At 40.8% G+C, this 18559-nt stretch overlaps 1 protein-coding gene across 17 annotated transcripts in view; it reads left to right on the forward strand.

The window, feature by feature from the left end:
• POC1B (POC1 centriolar protein B) overlaps positions 1 to 18559 on the forward strand; it is a 221879-nt gene that overhangs the window by 89685 nt on the left and 113635 nt on the right. For 16 of the 17 annotated variants that reach the window (XR_001110133.3, XR_001110131.3, XR_001110130.3 and 13 more), the window contains 3 exons: positions 3665 to 3844; positions 17537 to 17644; positions 18412 to 18527. Coding sequence is in view for 13 of the 17 variants with exons in the window: in XM_012469362.3 (XP_012324785.2) it covers positions 3665 to 3844; positions 17537 to 17644; positions 18412 to 18527 (404 nt within the window). In the remaining 4 variants the exon portion in view is untranslated. Of the gene's footprint in view, positions 1 to 2592; positions 3066 to 3664; positions 3845 to 17536; positions 17645 to 18411; positions 18528 to 18559 lie in introns of those variants that run through there. The other variant, XM_064376904.1, reaches the window with a different exon arrangement.

The following is an 18559-nucleotide window of genomic DNA, read 5'->3' on the forward strand; positions in this document are numbered from 1 at the left end:
GGGCAGAAAAGAGTGAAACTCTGTCTTAAATAATAATAGTAATAGAAATAAAGTACTCGATAAATGTATGTGCTTGAGTCATCCTGAAATCATCCATCCTTCCCCCCCAACCCCTGGTCCTGTGGAAAAATTGTCTTCCATGAAACTGGTTTCTGGTGCTAAAAAGACTGGGGACCACTACTTCAGAGGATAAGGATCTAAGCATTTTGGCCGGGCACAGTGTCTCATGCCGGTAATCCCAGCACTTTGGGAGGCTTAAGCGAGTGGATCACGAGGTCAAGAGATCGAGACCACCCTGGCCAACGTGGTGAAACCCCATCTTACTAAAAATACAAAAATTAGCTGGGCGTGGTGGCATGTCCCTGTAGTCCCAGCTACTGGGGGGCTGAGGCAGAAGAAATTGCTTGAATCCGGGAGGTGGAGGTTGCAATGAACCGAGATCACACCACTGCACTCCAGCCTGGTGACAGAGCAAGACCATTGTCGAAAAAAAAAAAAAGAATTTGAGCATTTTCCTTGACACTGTTGTGGCAGGATTTGACTTGTACTCTGTGGCTAAACAGGCCCAGGCACTCCCAAATGAAGGAAAGCTCATAGGCCTTCCCATGCCAGCCTTCCCATGCCAGTGGGTGCTTTTTTTCTGCCACCGCCCAAGGGGAACTCTATGCTGAGAAATCTGAATATTATTCCAATGGTAGTGAAAACTGTTGAAGAGGAGTGACATGTTATAATAGATGGCAATGTAGCAGGGAATTTTAAGGGAGAAGGAGCTGGTTTGGTGTCTGAGAGGAGAAGCATGTTCCAAAACCCTTAGCTTTGGGAATTTAGAACTAGCCTTTTTGCTATCTTCAGCACAGCATAACTTCAGTCTCCCATTACTAATTCAAGGAAATCTCAGTGAACAAACTGTATAAGGGTAGTTGAGCTGAAAGCTCACTGAATCATTAATTTGTCATAGCTCATCTAAATACAGTGATTAGGCTTGTGTAGGTGTCCCTAGTTTCTCTTACTAAATCATGTCATAGTAGGGCCAGATCAATAATGGTGGATTGTGACAACAGGAAGGCAGATGTGTCAGTTATCTATTGCTGTATGACTGTCCTAAAACCTTAGTATGTTGGCTCAGAAACAATGATTTGTCACAATTTTCTGGGTTATCTGGAGAATCAAAGCAGAAGCTGCTAGACCATTTAAGGACCAGGCCCCAAACTTGCAGCGTCACTTCTGCCACGTTCTGTTGCTCAAAGTAAAGTCACAACACCAGCCCAGATTCAAAGGGAGGAGAAATAAACAGATTCCACCTCATGTGAAGTGGAGAGACATGCATGTACAGGGATGAGATGAGTATTGGCAGCCATATTTACAGATACACACCACAGCTGGTGATCAGAAGGCTAAGAAAGAATAGGGAGAGGCAGGGGGCATGGCTTACACCTGTAATTCCAGCACTTTGGGAGCCTGAGGCAGGAGGATCACTTGAGGCCAAGAGTTCAAGACCAGCTTGGGCAATATAGTGAGACCCTGTTTCTATAAAAAATAAAAATAAAAAATAAAATTAGCTGGGCATGGTGATACACACCTGTAGTCCTAGCTCCTCAGGAGGCTGAGGAAGGAGGATCTCTTGAGCACAGGAGTTTAAGTCACAGTGAGTAGTGATTGCACCACGGTATTCCAGCGTGTGTCACAGAAAGAGAACACGTCTCAAAAAAATAAATAAGAAAAGAATAGGTAGGAGCAAGTCTGAAAGCAAGTCTGGCCCAGAGTTCGTCACAGTGAACAGTCAAGAGAATTTGGCTGAAAGGGAAAGTAAATATTTAGCAGGCAGAGAGCCTGTATTAAGTCAAAATGAGGAACTAGAAACCAGTTAGGCACCAGCACAACAAACACAAGGCACTCCTATCTTGGTTTCTTCTGTTTCCTGTTGAGACTGGATCTGGTGCTTGGTGTAGCCTACAGTTGAGAGGAGGGCCTTTTAGAAAGGTGGCAAAGAGAACAGCCTGCTGGAGTGTGGAGTGCCGAACTAAAAATCAGGGCAAATTTTGGTGATACTGACAGTCTGTCTCTTAGCTTCCTGGTCGTTGCAGATGCCTTATCTTTTCTTTGTTTTCTCTAGACATTATACTTGCATTCAGGCCAAACTATACTCCTGATTTCCACTCATGAAATTCACCCTTGAAAACCTCACTGAGCTAGTCCCTGGATGCTCCCTCCTAATTTTTGTTTAATATTAATTTCAGTTATTCATGAGTAATATCATATGTCAGGTGATGGAAATTTATGATAAAGTCACCTTTGCTCCCTACCAGCCACTGGAAGGGTAAGCCAGGTTGGGTCTAAGAGCCTTTATTGACTGTTCTGAGTGGAATTCAACACGTATTGAGTTCTTTTTATGTGCTTGACATATTGCTAGATGTGGTCTTATAGAGATGAATAAATCATCATTCCTGTTCTCCAAAAATGTACTGCTTAAGAGGAGACAAATAGTTCTTTAAAAAGTCACTGTATAATGTAGTAAGCAAAATCGTTGTAGCAGATAGGGAGCCATTAAGCCTGTCTGGCTTGGTCAAGGGTGCCTAGGGATGGGGGAAGGAAGTAGTCCAGCCTGAGAAAGCAATAATTGCAAAGGCAGGGGTGTGTTTGAAGTGCTGTGACTGTTCTGAGTACAAAGTTCAGTGTAGTGGCAGGATGCCTCGCAAAGCCCTTGGGCATTGTGCTTTCTTTTGGAAAAGAGCCAGCGACACATTTACACTAGGATTTACATGCTTGGCGTTACACTCTTAGCAAGGTAATAAGCACAATGTGTAGGTGACCAGAAGGGGACAAAAGATTAGAGCAGGAAGACCAGTTAAGAGGCTTTTGCAATAACCTAGGTGAAGGATGTTGAGGATATATCTACCTTAAGGCAAGCAGAGCTGACATAGAAGAGGAGGATTCAAAAGATATTTAGGAAGTGAAGATGATATGCTTTGCTAACTTACTGGATGTGGGAGAGGAAGGGGGAGGAGTTGAGTCTGAATACCAGGCTTCTGGCTTGGACACAGGCGATGTCACTTTGATCAGCCAAGGTAACAAAATACAGGACGAGGTGCAGGTGTATGGGAGATCAGTGTGAACATTTGAACATCTGAGAAATATATTGTGGCCAGCTAAATTCTGTTGCCTGATTTTTTTAAAGCATTTATTACAATTTTCCCCATAAGATATCTTGAGTATCAATATGATTTTCTAAATGGGAAAATTGCTAAGTCCTGGATACACAGTGTAAGATGAAAATGCCTTGGGAACCTGGGAACACTGACACAAAGTAGCATTTACCACATATCACCTTGTAACTCGAACACCGTCTAACCTGCTCCTATTTTAAGGTTTTCTACTTTTCAAATGCCTCACGTTATTTTCTCCATCTTTTTTTCATTCTCTTTTTCTCTATCCTTCAATTCTCAACACCTGAAATTTTGAGGAAATTTCAAGGAAATATTTCAAGAAAATTTCAGTGTTGATGAAGAGTACAGTACAACATAGCCTTTTCATACTTTTGTTAGGTTTTATAAGAGTTACACCATTTTATTTAAATTATTTTATATGTTTCGAAGTTTGTATTGTGATTAAGTATTAACTATAATTAAACCAAATGAGATGTAAATATTAAACTGTTTATTTCCAGGAGAGGAAAGTTCTCAGAATTTAAAGCTCATACAGCTCCAGTTCGAAGTGTAGACTTTTCAGCTGATGGCCAGTTTCTAGCTACAGCTTCTGAGGACAAATCCATAAAAGTATGGAATATGTATCGCCAGCGCTTCCTGTATTCCTTGTATCGACATACACACTGGGTACGCTGTGCCAAGTAAGTGTAAACAATTTCATATTAAGATTTACACATTTTTTTTTTCTGCTGTAGTTCACATTTGCCCCCAACTTCCAGAAAAAGGGTTTGAGGACCCTTGAATATTCATTCGGAAGATATTTGTTGTGTGACTGCTGTATGCTGGAACAATAGTAAACAAAATAGTCAAAATCCTTGCTCTTACATTCCAGAGAGACAGACAAACAAATAGGAAAATAGATAGGTCAAATGACAGTAAGCACTATGCGGAAAGAGCTGGGTTGGAAGGGGACTTATAATTTTTATTTTTATTTTTTTTGATACGGTCTCACTCCTATCACCCAGACTGGAATATAGTGATGCCATTACCACTCATTGCAGCCTTGACTTCCCAGGCTCAGGTGATTCTCTCACCTCAGACTCTGAGTAGCTGGGACTACAGGCGTTCACTGCCATTCCTGGATAATTTTTTGTATTTTTAGTAGAGACAGGGTTTTACCATATTGCCAAGGCTGGTCTCAAACTCCTTGGCTCAAGTGATCCACCTCCCTTGGCCTCCCAAAGTGCTGGATTACAGGCATGAACCATTATACCTGGCAAGGGGCCTGTAATTTCAAATGACATTCAGGGAATGTCTCACAGAAAGGGTGACCTTTGGATAGAGATGTAAAGGAGAGAGTGAGGCTTGAAGAAATTCAGGAAAGGAATATCCTGGATAGGAGAAGGAAGGGCAGAAGCCCTTAGGCAGAGCCTGGTGGCTGTGTGAGGAAAAGCATGGGTGAGGATGGGTGGGGATGTAGGAGAGGCCCCAGGAAGGCCAGCCAGGTTAAGAGCAGCGCTGGCTCATGCCCTGGGTGGGAGGAGATGCCAGTGTAGTGCCCTCCTCTCTTTGACCTGCATTTTACTGGAATTTCTTGGACTGCTGTGTGGAGAATAGATTGTCAAAGCCAGGCCAGAAGCAGGGAGACCTTGTTAGGAGGCTAAACAGTCTAGGTCCTGGCTTGGACCAAGCTGGTGACTATGAAGATTGAGATGTGGTTGGATTCTAGATAAAGTTTGAAGTTACAACCGGCAGTATGAGCTGTCACATCAGATTTGACAGAGAAAGAGCGAAGTCAGGAAGAACTCCAGATTCTTTGGCAGCAGTCTGTTGGTAGGTGAATGCTACTGTAGGTGTTGTTAGTTACCTGTTGGCCAAGAGCTGTGGAGTCTTTCTATTCATAGGACACTCTGCTAAAGTACTGACAGTTCAGATTGCATTTCCCGGTGGCTCATGCTTATAATCCCAGCACTTTGTGAGGCCAAGGCTGGTGGATCACTTGAGGTCAGGAGTTTGAGACCAGCCTGGCCAACATGGCAAAACCCTGCCTCTACTAAAAATACAGAAATTAGCCAGGCATGGTAGCACGTGCCTGTAGTCCCAGTTACTTGAGAGACTGAGGCAGGAGAATAACTTAAACCCAGGAGGTTGCGGTTGCAGTAAGCCAAGATCGCACCATTGCACTCCACCCTGGGCAGCCATTCCCCACTTTCTGCCTAGCATCCTTTCCCCGTTTTCTGGTAGCAGTGCTCAAGCTTGCCCTGAGGAACTAGCATGCCCCCTTGGTCCCCTCTGTGTCTTGTGCAGCAGTGGCCCTATCTCCAGTTGCAGCAGCGGACATTCAGCTCAGGCTTGCCCACAGAAACAGCATCTCCTCCTGGAGGAGTGAGTCTTGTTGAAACCATGGGCTTTTCCTCTTGGATGGCAGTGTTTAGGCTTATTTAAGCCTGTCACTGCTGAGGGACACTGTGGGCAAAGGACTGACTAAAAATAATATTAATTCAGAAGAGAGCAGAGCTGTGAGAGGAACAGAATGAATTTTTATTTAATCACATGATTTGGTTTCTGAATATAGCCACACCTGAAAGTATTAGAGAGAGTGTATATATGTGTCTGTGGTGTGTGTGGGGCGGGGGGCAGAGAGAGAGAGACTTGAAAAATGGGTTCTTCTTACCCAGTCAAGACATTTTATCTCCATCCTCAACACTGCTGCTGTAGTTTTAGCACCATTGACCTTTGTGGAGACTTTTGTGGAGAGAGATAGTTGAAAACTGAGATCTTACTCAGTCAAGACATCTGTTTTATCTCCATCCTCAATGCTGCTGCTGTAGTTTTAGCACCTTTCACCTTTGTGGAGACTTTTGCAGGAATCTCCTAAATGGTCTCCCAGACTACAGATTCCCTCCTCCCACCCTCCACCCTGCATCTCTACTTTTGTAAAAAACAAATCTGGTCATGCTGTTTCTCACCTTAAAACCCCTCAGTGACTCCTTGCCCTGGCTTGTGTGCACTGTCCTCTTATCTTTCTTCTGTCACTTTCTGTCTTTCTTCTGTCACTTTCACCATTCACCTTCTTGCAGCCAGACAAGGCTCCTCAAGTGTGAATGATCCTTTATGGCTTGTGCCTTTTCACATGATGATTTCCATGCTGGAACGCCCCTGCTTCCACCCTTCCTTCATAACCTGCTCTGCATCTCTTCCTCCAAGAAAGGTTTCTGCCTCTCCTGGGCCAAGCTCATTGTGACTCGTTTATGCCACCACATTGCCCTGCTTATGAGGTCTGTCAGCTTAGACCTGTCTTCCCTATTAGACTTTGAATTACGAGTATTTATGTTGTATTCTCTTGCCAGGCACTGTTCTAAATTGTATGAGTACAGCAGAAAGTAAAACACAAAATTCCTACTCTCATGGAGCTTCCTTTACTGAAGAGAGACAGGCAGCAAATATATTAGTGATAAGTGGAGAAAAATTATGCAGGGTAACAAGATGAAAAGTGGTGGGGTTGGGAGATGCTCTTTTACATGTTGACGTCAGGGAAGGCATATTTACCAAGGTGTTTGAGCCAAGACTTGACTATAATGAGGAAGCTAGTAAGGTCGGTGTCAGGAAAGAGTGTTCCAGATAGGTCAGATACGATCTGAGAAGCACTGTAGAGTATCAGCTACAGGATGGGAAAGGATCAGGGGTTGTGCAAAAATGTGGCTGAATGAATCAGTGAAAAGTTGGTGAGTAGGCTTAGGTTTACCTCTAAAGCAAAGGTAATTTTCATGGATTTCTTCATAGAAGAGTTATTTTTCTGAATCTTTTATAGCAAATCCAGGAGTATTGTGCATGCATGGGGGGAGATGTTTATATGGCTTCACTGCTTTCTTTGTCCATTTTGGTTGACTCTTGTTCTATTGGCCAGTTGCTTACTCGGCACACCTGACCTTCATGGACTATCTTTATCTTGCTGACACCTTAAGGTTCTGAGGGATTTTTTTAAAGTCAGTTTTCTCACTGTTTGGAGTGAATGATTAATGTAAAACTCTGCAGAGGCCTTTCTCTGAAGGAATGTTCTTTGATGAATAATTTGGTTAAATTTAATGAATAAGGATTTCATCTTCTTGGCAACTTTTTATTTATGTGCTCTACAACATGCTTACAGATTCTTTCTCATGCATTTATTATAATGTATCTTCTTGGCTTACCTTATTGCAGTTAGAACGAGAGAGTTTAGACCAATGTCTAGAGGGCCTGATTGACCACCCAGGCCCAGCCTCCCAGAGTGTTTGTGCATCTTCCCGTGAGAACTTAACCTTAATGAAGTCATTCTAATCCAGGACTTTCAAAGATTTGCAGGACTAGAAGTCCTGTTTTCACCCTATATCTGAAGGTGAGAAAGCTCAGGGGAGCTTGAGTCATGTTTCATAAGTTCAGGAGGGTCTGAAACATATGTCAGATGCCAGTTTACTTTTTTTAATGACAGTGCTAACTGCCACAGAGCCTGGAATATTTGCATGCCTTAGTCAGGGCCTTCTTCCTTTGCTGACAAAGTCAGAATATAATCAGAAGGCTGCTCAGTGAGACCTGGAACTAAAGCAGTAAGAGTTTGTGGGAAAAAATCTTGTTAGATAGTTTTCTCAGGTGAGGATAGTGAGGTGATCCCATCTCCTCATCCACACACCTGCCAATGATTAGTACTGCTGGTCAGGCACCCCTCCCATGGGTCAGGATGGAGGCTGATGACCAGCTCTTGCTCTTTGCTTGTTGCAGTTGTTGCACACCTCCTCTCTGTTGATGTAGTATCTTTCAGGTAATGCAGTACAGTGATTAATTTCAGCAGAGAGGCAGCATAGAGTAGTTAAGAGCCTGGGCTCACTAGCATGTTACTTGGGCACATCACATTCTCTGGGCATTAGTCGTCTCTCATATAAAATGAGTACAATGGAAGTGACTTCCTCATAAGGTCATTGTGAAGATTAAATTAGTTAATGAATGTAAAGTGCCAATTAATATCAGCTATTAACTACCCTCACAGCAGTTCCTCCCCCTAGGGATTATACTGGAGCCACTGTCAGGTGATATTCAAAAGTCATTTCACATAAATTCCATAGTTTTTGGAATTGCTAATATAGATAGCTACTACTAGCTATTAAAATGTATGTTGTGTAGTAAACTTAAAAAGAAGGTCTTTTTATTTCAAAGTAGTTGGGTCTGAAAATCTCTACCTTTTAACTGAAGTTCTTAGTCTGTTTAAATGTATGTAATCAGTCCTGTGATTGAATTTAAGTCTACCATCTTACTGTTTTCTATTTATCCCATTTATCCCACGTGTTTGTTACTTCTTTATCCTCCTCTCCTTTTGGATTAATTAACTATTTCTTAGCATTTAACTTATCTATTTTATTCTTAACTTTACTGTTTGTCTTATTTTGTTTTGTGGTAACCTCCAGAGATTACAATATGCATCCTTATCACAGTCTACTCTTGAATTAATTTTATGCTGTTTTATATATAACGTTAGAACTTACGGAACTATATCTCCATTTACTTCTTGACAGTTTACATCTACATATGGTGTAAGCTCACAATGCGTTAAGCAGCCAATTTTCTTTTAAAGAAAATAAGAAACAAAAAAGTCTTTTATATTTACCCCTGTATTTGCCAGTTCCAACATTCTTTATTCCTTTGTGTAGATCCAGGTTTCCATCTGATACTATTTCTCTTCAGCCTGAAACACTTTACTTACCATTTCTTGTAGTGAAGGTCTCCTGGTGATGGATGACTTCTTCCAACTTTTTGTTTATCCTTTATGAAGGATATTTTTGCTGAGATGTAGAATTCTAGTTTGGTGGATAATTTTTTCTTTTAGTGCTTTAATGATGTCATTTACTAAGGTCTGAGTTTGTGTCTCCCAAAAATTCATGTGTTGAAATCCTTACCCCAAAGATGATGGCATTAAAAGATGGGGTCTTGGGGAGGTGATTAGTTCATGAAGCACACCCCTCATGAATGAGATTTGTGCCCTTATAAAAGAGGCCCCAGAGTGACCCTTGCCTCTTCCACCATGCAAGGACACAGCAAGCAGGTGTCATTTATGAGCCAGGAAACATGCTGTATTGGTTTGTTCTCACACTACTAATAAAGACATACCTGAGACTGGGTAATTTATAAAGGAGGGTTTTAATTGACTCACAGTTCTGCAGAGCTGGAGAAGCCTCAGGAAACTTTCAAATCATGGTGGAAGGGGAAGCAAATATGTCCTGCTTCACATGGTGGCAGCAAGGAGAAGTGCTGAGCAAAAGAGGGAAAAGCCTATTATAAAATCATCAGATCTCATGAGAACTCAACTCACTATAAAAAGAATAGCATGAGGGTAACCACCCCCATGATTTAATTACCTCCCACTGGGTCCCTCCCATGACTTGTGGGGATTATGGGAACTACAAATTCAAGATGAGATTTGGGTGGGGACACAGCCAAACTCTATCACAGGCCCTTGTTAGACACCAAATCTGCTGGTGCTATGATGCTGAACTTAGCCTCTAGAACTGTGAGAAGTAAATTTCTGTTGTTTATATGCTACCCAGTGCACAGTATTTTGTTATAGCAGCCTGAATGGACTAAGATGTCATTCTGTTGTGTTTTAGTTGGCATTTATTTTATGTTAAACCAGCAGTCATTTTAATGTTATTCCCCTGTACATAATGTATCTTTTTTTTCTCTGCTGCTCTCAGATCTTTTGTTTTCAACAATTCGACCATGACGAGCCTAGGTATGGTTTTATCTATTTTTCTTATAGTTCACTGAACAGTTGAATCTATGGATTCATATTGTTGATCATATTTGGAAAAATTTTTATCCTTTCTTCGTTTATTTTTCTTCCCTAATTTCTTTCTCATCTCTTTCTGAAGCTCCAAATTTACATATGTTTTACCACTTGATATTGTCCAACAGTTTTTTTAGGCTTGCCTCATATTTTTCATTTTTTTTCTCCCTGTGCTTAGTTTGTATAATTTCTCTTGGTTTATCCTCAAAGTTTGCTGGTCTTTTCTGCTGTAGGATCCCAATTAACTGTATCTGTTTATCTGTTGAGATTCTCCATTTGTTTGCCCATGATGCCCATCTTTTCCTTTAAATCCTCAAACATATATATAATAATTGTTTTACAGCTCTAATTCCAACATCTGTACCATATCTGGGTCAATTTTTCTGCTTCTTTATATGTCCTATATTTTTTAATTGTATGCCCAAACATGGCTAAATTTTTGAGAGTTTTGATTACACTGTCATTGTCTAAAGAGTGTTAAGTTTTGTTCTGGTAAGAAAATCTCTTGGGACAAACTTTCTGCTTGTCCCAAGAGATTATGTTGAGGCTTGAATTTAGCCTGTGTAAGGTAGATCTAGTGTAGTCTTTACTCATGAACTGTAGTGCCAGTGGCCTTTCTAGTGTTTCAACTGAATGTCTGGAGTATTCAGCAAAGGCTGGTCAGAGCTTGAACATCTCTCAGTTCTGTGTAACCTCTTTAATCTTTGTTCTGCTCACAGCCTCCCAGTAGTTGTTCTCTGCCAAGTCTTGTTGCCCTTGCACAGGCAGCTTTGTATTTGACAATACAAAGGGGATTGTATTGTATACAAGGGGGTTCCTTGTAAATTGTTTCCAATGCAGAATTTTTTGGGGATTCTGCTCTTCGTAAATCTTCTCTTGTATCCTGTCCTCAAAATTACAGCTCGTTAGCAGCCCTGAGTTCTGATTTCTGTTTCCTATGCCCAGTGAGATTGCTGTTATCTCCTTGGGCTCTACCTCCATGTACTATGGTTTGGAAGGTGCTCCCATGCAGAAATATGGGACAGATTATGTGCTTATCTCATGTGTTTCCCATCTCTCAAGATGCACAACCCTATGCTGTCTCTTGCCTAGTTCCTAAAAACAGTTACTTCATATATTTGGCCCAGTTGTATGGTTGTTTATGGTAGGGGAGTAAGTCTGATAACCATTACTACCCCATGGCCAGAACTGGAAATTTTGTCCAAGGAATTGGTGGAACCTGACAAGTCAGCTTTAAAATTCACATGGATGTAATAAATGTGCAAGAATAGCCAAGGAAAATTGACAAGAATTAGGGCCAGGTTAGGTGGCTCATACCTATAATCCCAGTACTTTGGGAGGCCCAGGTAGGTGGATCACTTGAGATCAGGAATTTGAGACCAGTCTGGCCAACATGGGCAAAACCCCATCTCTATTAAAAATACAAAAATTAGCCAGGCATGGTATCCACACCTGTAATCCCAGCTACTTGGGAGGCTGAGGCACAAGAATCACTTGAACCCGAAAGGCAGAGGTTGCAGTGAACTGAGATCTTGCCACTGTACTCCAACCCGGGCGGCAGAGTGAGATGCTATCAAAAAAAAAAAAAAAAAGAATTCTAAGTTGGCTTTATGATTTATCAGCCTCTTTCAAGAAGTTAAAATTAATATAGCCCTATGCTTTTAAAAATAATGCATATATTGTGGGATAACTTACATTTCTTTATAGTGTTCTTAAGAAAAAATAAGTGGGAGTTAATGCAGTAGAAAACTTTTTCAACACTACTGCTTTTCCAGTATTGATTTTTTTGAGTAAATATCTGCCTATAATTTTTAGTTGTTGGTAGGGTTACAAAGTGATCTTTTGACCATGTGAATTGAAAAGATTTTGTAAAATTGTGGTAAAATATACATAATAAAATGTACCATTTTAACCATTTTTATGTATACAGTTCTGTGGCATTAAGTATATTCACATTGTTGTACAATGAATTGCAAAGATTTTTCTCAGATTACATTGGCGATATATAATATAACGTTAGTTTAAATTCCCTTAGAACTTTTTGAAAATTTTCCTAAACATTTGCTGAGGGCCTACTCAGTGCCAGCCACTGCGTCTGGGGATAGAGCATTGAGTAAGACAGATGTGAGTTGCCTCATCTTGGAGCTTATATTCTATTAGGTAAGCCAGCATGGAGCACTCGGCTATAAATGTGGATGTGGGGCCAGGCGGGGTGTCTCATGCCTGTAATCCTAACACTTTGGGAGACTGAGGCAGGCAGATCACTTGAGGTCAGGAGTTCAAGACCAGCCTGGCCAACAGGCGAAAGCCCATCTCTACTAAAAATACATAAATTGGCCAGGTGTGGTGGCACACACCTGTAATGCCAGCTACATTACAGCTAAGGCTTGAGAATCACTTAAGGAGGCAGAGATGGCAGTGAGCCAAGATCCCACCATTGCACTCCAGCCTGGGCTACAAAGCAAGAGTCTGTCTCTAAATAAATGAATACATAAATAAATAAGGATGTGGGCAACTCCAAGAACACTTCCTGGGGTGCTAGCTTACTGGTGACAGTGTTCAGGAAGGCTGTTCCTGAAGAAGTGACACTGAAGCAGAGAGCTTGAAGGATGTGTGAAATCCTTTTATAGATTTTAAACTAGGTAAAAACTATTGGGCAATGTTTGAGGCACAGGGAACAGCATGTGAGGAAACACCTGAACAAGAGCAGGGAACCTAAGAGAATGTAAGGAAGAGGAGGGTGATGAAAATGAAGAAGCAGGAGGATGGGTCCTGGAGGGCTATGAGCAGTGGTGAGCATGTCACACTTCTCCCCAAAGGAAATGTGAAACCACCAAAGGGTTTTAGGCAGAAAGATGACCTAATTTGATTTAAGACTTAAAGATCACTTTTGTTGCTTGTGGATAGTGGAAGACAGCAGGGCCAATTGTGGTTTGAGGAGACAGGACCCAATAATGGATTGGAACAGGGAAGTAGAAGAGAAAGAGGAATCAAGTCAGACCCCTGAGTTTCTGGCTTGAGAAACCATTTACTGAGAAAGAGAACACTGGAGAAAGAGAAGGAGAAGAAGAGAACCTTCCTCTTTGGGAGGAAGAGGGTGAGTTCATTTGGACAAGTTCAAAGCTGGAGGTTCCTGCAAGATATTTAAGAGGAGGTGCCCAGCAAGCAGTTGTACTCATGGGTGGAGATTCCCGGAACGAAGTCTGAGCACATAGAGGGAAATTCCCCAACAAATAATTTTCATGGCATACTTGATCTTTTTATATTTTTTCATCTGCTTTTTGTCTCTCAGCAGTTGCAAAAATGAATCCTGCTACTGTAGTCAACAGATGGTTTCTTTTCTAATGCTGACCAACACTTAAAAAAAGTAAATGTTTTGCTTATTGACTTGAACTTCACCTTCAACCTGTAAACATCAAATTCCATCAAAGCAAACTCTGAGACTGCCAAGTTTTAATGAGTCTGTGAAAATTTTAGGGCTGATTCAATCCAGACTCCTTCATTATACAAATAGGAAATGGTGGTCATTATGGTTGTGAGTTTACAAGGTTAAATAGCTGGACAGTTGCAGAATTGGCCCTAGAATTCAGGACTCAATACTTACTGAGCAGTCTTATTTCCACTACTTTTTACCGCTTCCTGTTCCTACTGAAGGGCCGCTGGCTTCAGAGTTTCTCTTACTAATGATTTGTGTCTTATGGGGCATGAAATAGTGCCTGCTCTGTTTGGTCCCAGAGCCCTGAGTGCTGGAAATGTGTTTTTATAGAATATGTATTCTGAAGATAAGAAATAGCCAAAGGAAAATTTGAATTTTTTATGAAAGTACTATCTATCTGTCTATCCAGCTACTTGGGAGGCTAAGGAGGGATGATCACCTGAGCCCTGGAGGTTGAGGCTGAAATGAGCCGAGATCATGCCACTGCATTCCAGCCTGAGTGACAAAGTGAGACCTTGTCTCAAAAAAAAAAAAGAAAACGAAAAAAAAGAAAAATAATTTCCTCATTTTTTTGAATGACCACTTAAGTTTAAGGAATTCAGTAGTAGTTCCTTTAACTTCTCATGCCTCTCAAACTCTCAAATGTCCATGTTTGCTAATCCAGTAGTCACTATTGACTAATATAATACCCATCTTGGTGACACACTTTCTAGAGGTTTTTAAAGGTGGTTGGGTAGTACTAAATTAAGAGAGTCAGAAATCTATTAATGTCTTAGTAGAAATTTTATATCCTCTTTAAATTCTTAAAAGTCTAATTAGATCTTATTTGACACCTGACAATAAAGGACTAACCTTTCCTAATCAAAGCCAGAGCAAAGAGAAGCCTGTTTGTTGCTAACCTATTTTTGATGTATCTAATTAAAAATAAAAGAGAGGAGGAGGAAATAGAAATCATCATTCTCACTTTCAGCCACTCCAAATGCAAAAAACACATACAGAGAGCATATGCAGGATTATAATGCAGTGACCAGAGCAGGGGCAAGGCCTTAACCTCAGTCCCCTTAGTTTCTGTTAAGTCGATGGTAGAAACCTCACCTCCTCCTGTCACCAGGTTCTTCCCAGCTACCGCCTGTACCCTCACTTATTCGAGGTTCACATCCCCTTCATTTCTTTTCCTCTGGGAAATTTCTCCCAGCTATGGACCCTCCTGCTCAGGAGGCACTTATAGCTGACCAAGATAATGCTTTTCCTCATTTACAAGTTTCTTTAAAATCCTGTTTCCTTTATGGAACATCGAGTGACAAATTGGCACTTGTTTTGTTACAACCCTTTTTCATATCACTTTCTAAAATTAGGTTTTTTGTGTGCCCTCCCTCCTCCCTAGAACAAAAGCCTCATGAGGGTAGGGATCTTGCCAGTCTCATTCGAAGCTATATTCCTACTACCCATGGCAGTGCCCAGTGCGAGGTATTAGCAAGTGCTCAGGGAATCTTTGAATGAATCAGTGGGTGAAAATCTTTCCTATAAACTCCTCAAGGACAGAGACCATGCCTGTTTTACCTATATCTTATGGCTACAAGCACAGATTTTTGTTAAAGGACGGTATATAGCCTCCTAACAGCACTGCCTCGTGTTTCCTCTCCACTTTAGAACGTTCTGTTGTTTACACAGAAGCCACACAGAACTTCCAGTGCTCTAAGTAATTTGGGCCAGTAGAAGACACCTTCCTTTTTGTCAGAGACTTAAGCAAAGTGGTTCAGAGGTTTGGCTGTGGAAAGATTGCATGATTCAAATCCAGACCCCTTTCCCCACTGACATGATAATGCTGACAGTTACTTATCCTTTATGTGCCTCTGTTTCTTCACTGTATATTGAGACAAGCTACTGCTTTGTTTTTCTGGGTTATGCTGAAAATTAAATAAGATGTATTAAGAACTATTCTAGGACATGTGTGCTCAAGGAATGTGAGTAGGATAATGATGTGATGGTAGAGGTAGTATTTGGCTGATGTCATAGGATATTTTTATACTTTGTTATTTTCTAAGTATTTCATTTTATTAAATATTTTTCTCCATAATTGCTTTCTTGAAATCTAAGAATTAAGTCTTCTCATAGAAATATTCTGGTCACTTAACACAACCACATTAAGTAATATTTTTTAAAAAAGAAGCTTAGTTAGTAATACAATTTGATTCCTTGCATTAGTTTTTTATAATTTTTTTTTCTTTTGAGACAGAGTCTCACTCTGTCACGCAGACTGGAGTGCAGTGGCACGATCTCAGCTCACTGCAACCTCTGACTCCCCGGTTCAAGCAGTTCTCCTGCCTCAGCTTCCTGAGTAGCTGGAATTACAGATGTCTGCCACCAAGCCCTGTGAAATTTTGTATTTTTTAGTAGACACAGGCTTTCACCATGTTAGCCAGGCTGGTCTCAACTCCTGACCTCAGATGATCTGCCCACCTCGTTCTCCCAAAGTGCCGAGATTACAGGCATGAGCCACCACACCTGGACAGTTTTGTTTTATCATTATTGTGCAAAGTTTATCCGTGGGATACTGAGTAAGTTTTTTCCCCCAGGGTCTGTATACAATGAGCTTCCTCTGTTTGGAGCCTTTTTATAATACTGCCCTTCATATTTCAGTCTTTCTCACATTTTCTAAAAGAAAATATTAATAAATTATTACTTACTATAAAATCAGGGTAAACTACCCAGCAAGGAAAATTTTTCCTTGAAATGTTGTTTTCTTGACATTTTTTTTTTCTGAGACAGTCTTGCTCTGTCATCTAGGCTGGAGTGCAGTGGCACAATCTCCACTCATTCCAACCTTTGCCTTCTGGGTTCAAGCGATTTTCCTGCCTCAGCCTCCCGTATAGCCGGGATTATATGCACTTGCCACCATGCCCGGCTATTTTAGTAGAAATGGGGTTTCACCATGTTGGCCAGGCTGGTCTCAAACTCCTGACCTCAGGTGATCCACCTGCCTCAGCCTCCCAAAGCGCTGGGATTCCGGGCATGAGCTACCATGCCTGGCCTTCTTGAATTTTAAATATTATTTTACATGGAACTTAATTATGCTTCTGTGTGTCTTTTTTCTGTGTGAATCTGTGAACTCCAGTTGCAAAGTTTCTGTCACAAAAAATTAATTTTAGGTCAGACTTAAGAATAGGAGTATGAAGAGAACAAAAAGAAAAATCTTCAATTATATTCCATACCCTTAATTGATGACTTACAGTAATCTTGATCTGGGCGTAGAGGGAAACTACAAATAAAATTGAAACATAATCTGTGACCTAAATCTGTCTTTTTGGTTTTTGTTACTGCTAAAATATTAATAATAAAAATACTACTCATAGTTTTCTAGTAGTCTAAAATTTGTTTTCATTTTCTCTATGGTCTTCTGCTCTTCTATTTATATTTAAAAGATATCGTGGCCAAAAAATTAAAAAAGTACCTTGGGAAGGATCTTAAAGGAATAGACAGCATAAAAGCAGTAGACAAGATGTCTGAGATTTTTCTCATTTTCTTTTTAATGGGGTGTGTGGATGATAGGGTTGTCCATGAAGGAACTTACGTTCTGTATAAATGAGTTGTCCTATTTTCAGTCCATTGGAGCTCTCTGGCCTCCCCAAGTCCAAGAAGTTACAGGCATGGGAAGTTAGGTTCTTTTGTTGGTGATGTCACTTAATTTTAATTCTCAACACACCATTCCTTTCTTACAAAAAGTTTCACTGCAGGCTTGGTAGGATAAGTAATAAAGGCTCTCTCTTGGATCATATGGATAACTGGCAAGTGACAGAAATAGACGAGAGTTTTTAAAAAAATACAGGGCACTTGGCTTAGAGTGGGTACAGAATTGAATCAAAACCCTAAAGCAGATGCCATAAAACCAAAATTATTTTAATAAAAGATTAAAAGGAAAAATAAACTTGTGTAGTCTACATACCATATTTTGATGTTTTAATGGTCTGTCAGTATTGTTTGTCATGATGAAGATCTTGGCTGCAGACTATGACTTTACTGCATGGTGGGATGATAACAGTGGTCAGTCTCTGGTATTTAATATTTACAGCCTGATCTATTTGTGGTGTAGAGGTGAGGTGGTGACTTTCCAGAGCCTTTCACATATAACATCTTTCTTCTTTCTAGATTTTCACCTGATGGAAGACTAATTGTGTCATGTAGTGAGGATAAAACTATTAAAATTTGGGATACCACAAATAAGCAATGTGTTAATAATTTCTCAGATTTCATTGGGTAAGTACACTCTCTGTGCGTTTCTGTGGGTTAGTTTGCTAAGGAGACATTTGGTTATAACAATTTAAATAAAGAAATGGGGCCCGGGCATGGTGGCTTATGCCTGTAATCACAGCACTTTGGGAGACTGAGGAGGGCAGATCATGAGGTTGGGAGATTGAGACCATCCTCACTAACATGGTGAAACCCCATCTCTACTAAAAGTACAAAAAATTAGCTGGGTGTGGTGGCACACACCCGTAGTCCCAGCTACTCAGGAGGCTGAGGCAGGAGAATCACTTGAACCCAAGAGGCAGAGGTTGCAGTGAGCCAAGAATGTGCCACTGCACTCCAGCCTGGGTGACATAGTGAGATTCGGTCTCAAAATAAAACAAATAAAAAATTAATAAGTAATTGAGAGCAAAGAAATTGAAATATGGCTGGGTGTGGTGGCTTACTCCTATAATCCCAGCACTTTGGAAGGCCAAGGCAGGCAGAGCACCTGAGGTTAGGAGTTCGAGACCAGCCTGGCCAATATGATGAAACAATGTATCCACTAAAAATACAAAAATTAGCCGAGGATGATGGTGCATGCCTATAATCCCAGCTACTCAGGAGGCTGTGTTGGGAGAATCACTTGAACCTGGGAGGTGGAGGTTGTGGTGAGCCAATAATGCCACTGCACTCCAGCCTGGGTGACAAGAGTGAGACTCTATCTCAAAAAAAAAAAAAAGAAAGAAAGAAAGAAAGAAATTAAAATATTAGGTCATCTTATTCTTTCCTCCTAGATTTGCAAATTTTGTGGACTTTAACCCTAGTGGTACATGCATAGCTTCAGCAGGTTCTGATCAAACCGTGAAAGTCTGGGACATAAGAGTGAACAAATTACTACAACATTATCAAGGTAACAGTTTTCCTAACAAAAAAATCAGTTAC

This window comes from Aotus nancymaae, unplaced genomic scaffold (genome assembly GCF_030222135.1).
Source record: "Aotus nancymaae isolate 86718 unplaced genomic scaffold, 86718_ANA_hifiasm-v0.15.2.pri h1tg000016l, whole genome shotgun sequence".
Classification (NCBI taxonomy): Eukaryota; Metazoa; Chordata; class Mammalia; order Primates; family Aotidae; genus Aotus; species Aotus nancymaae.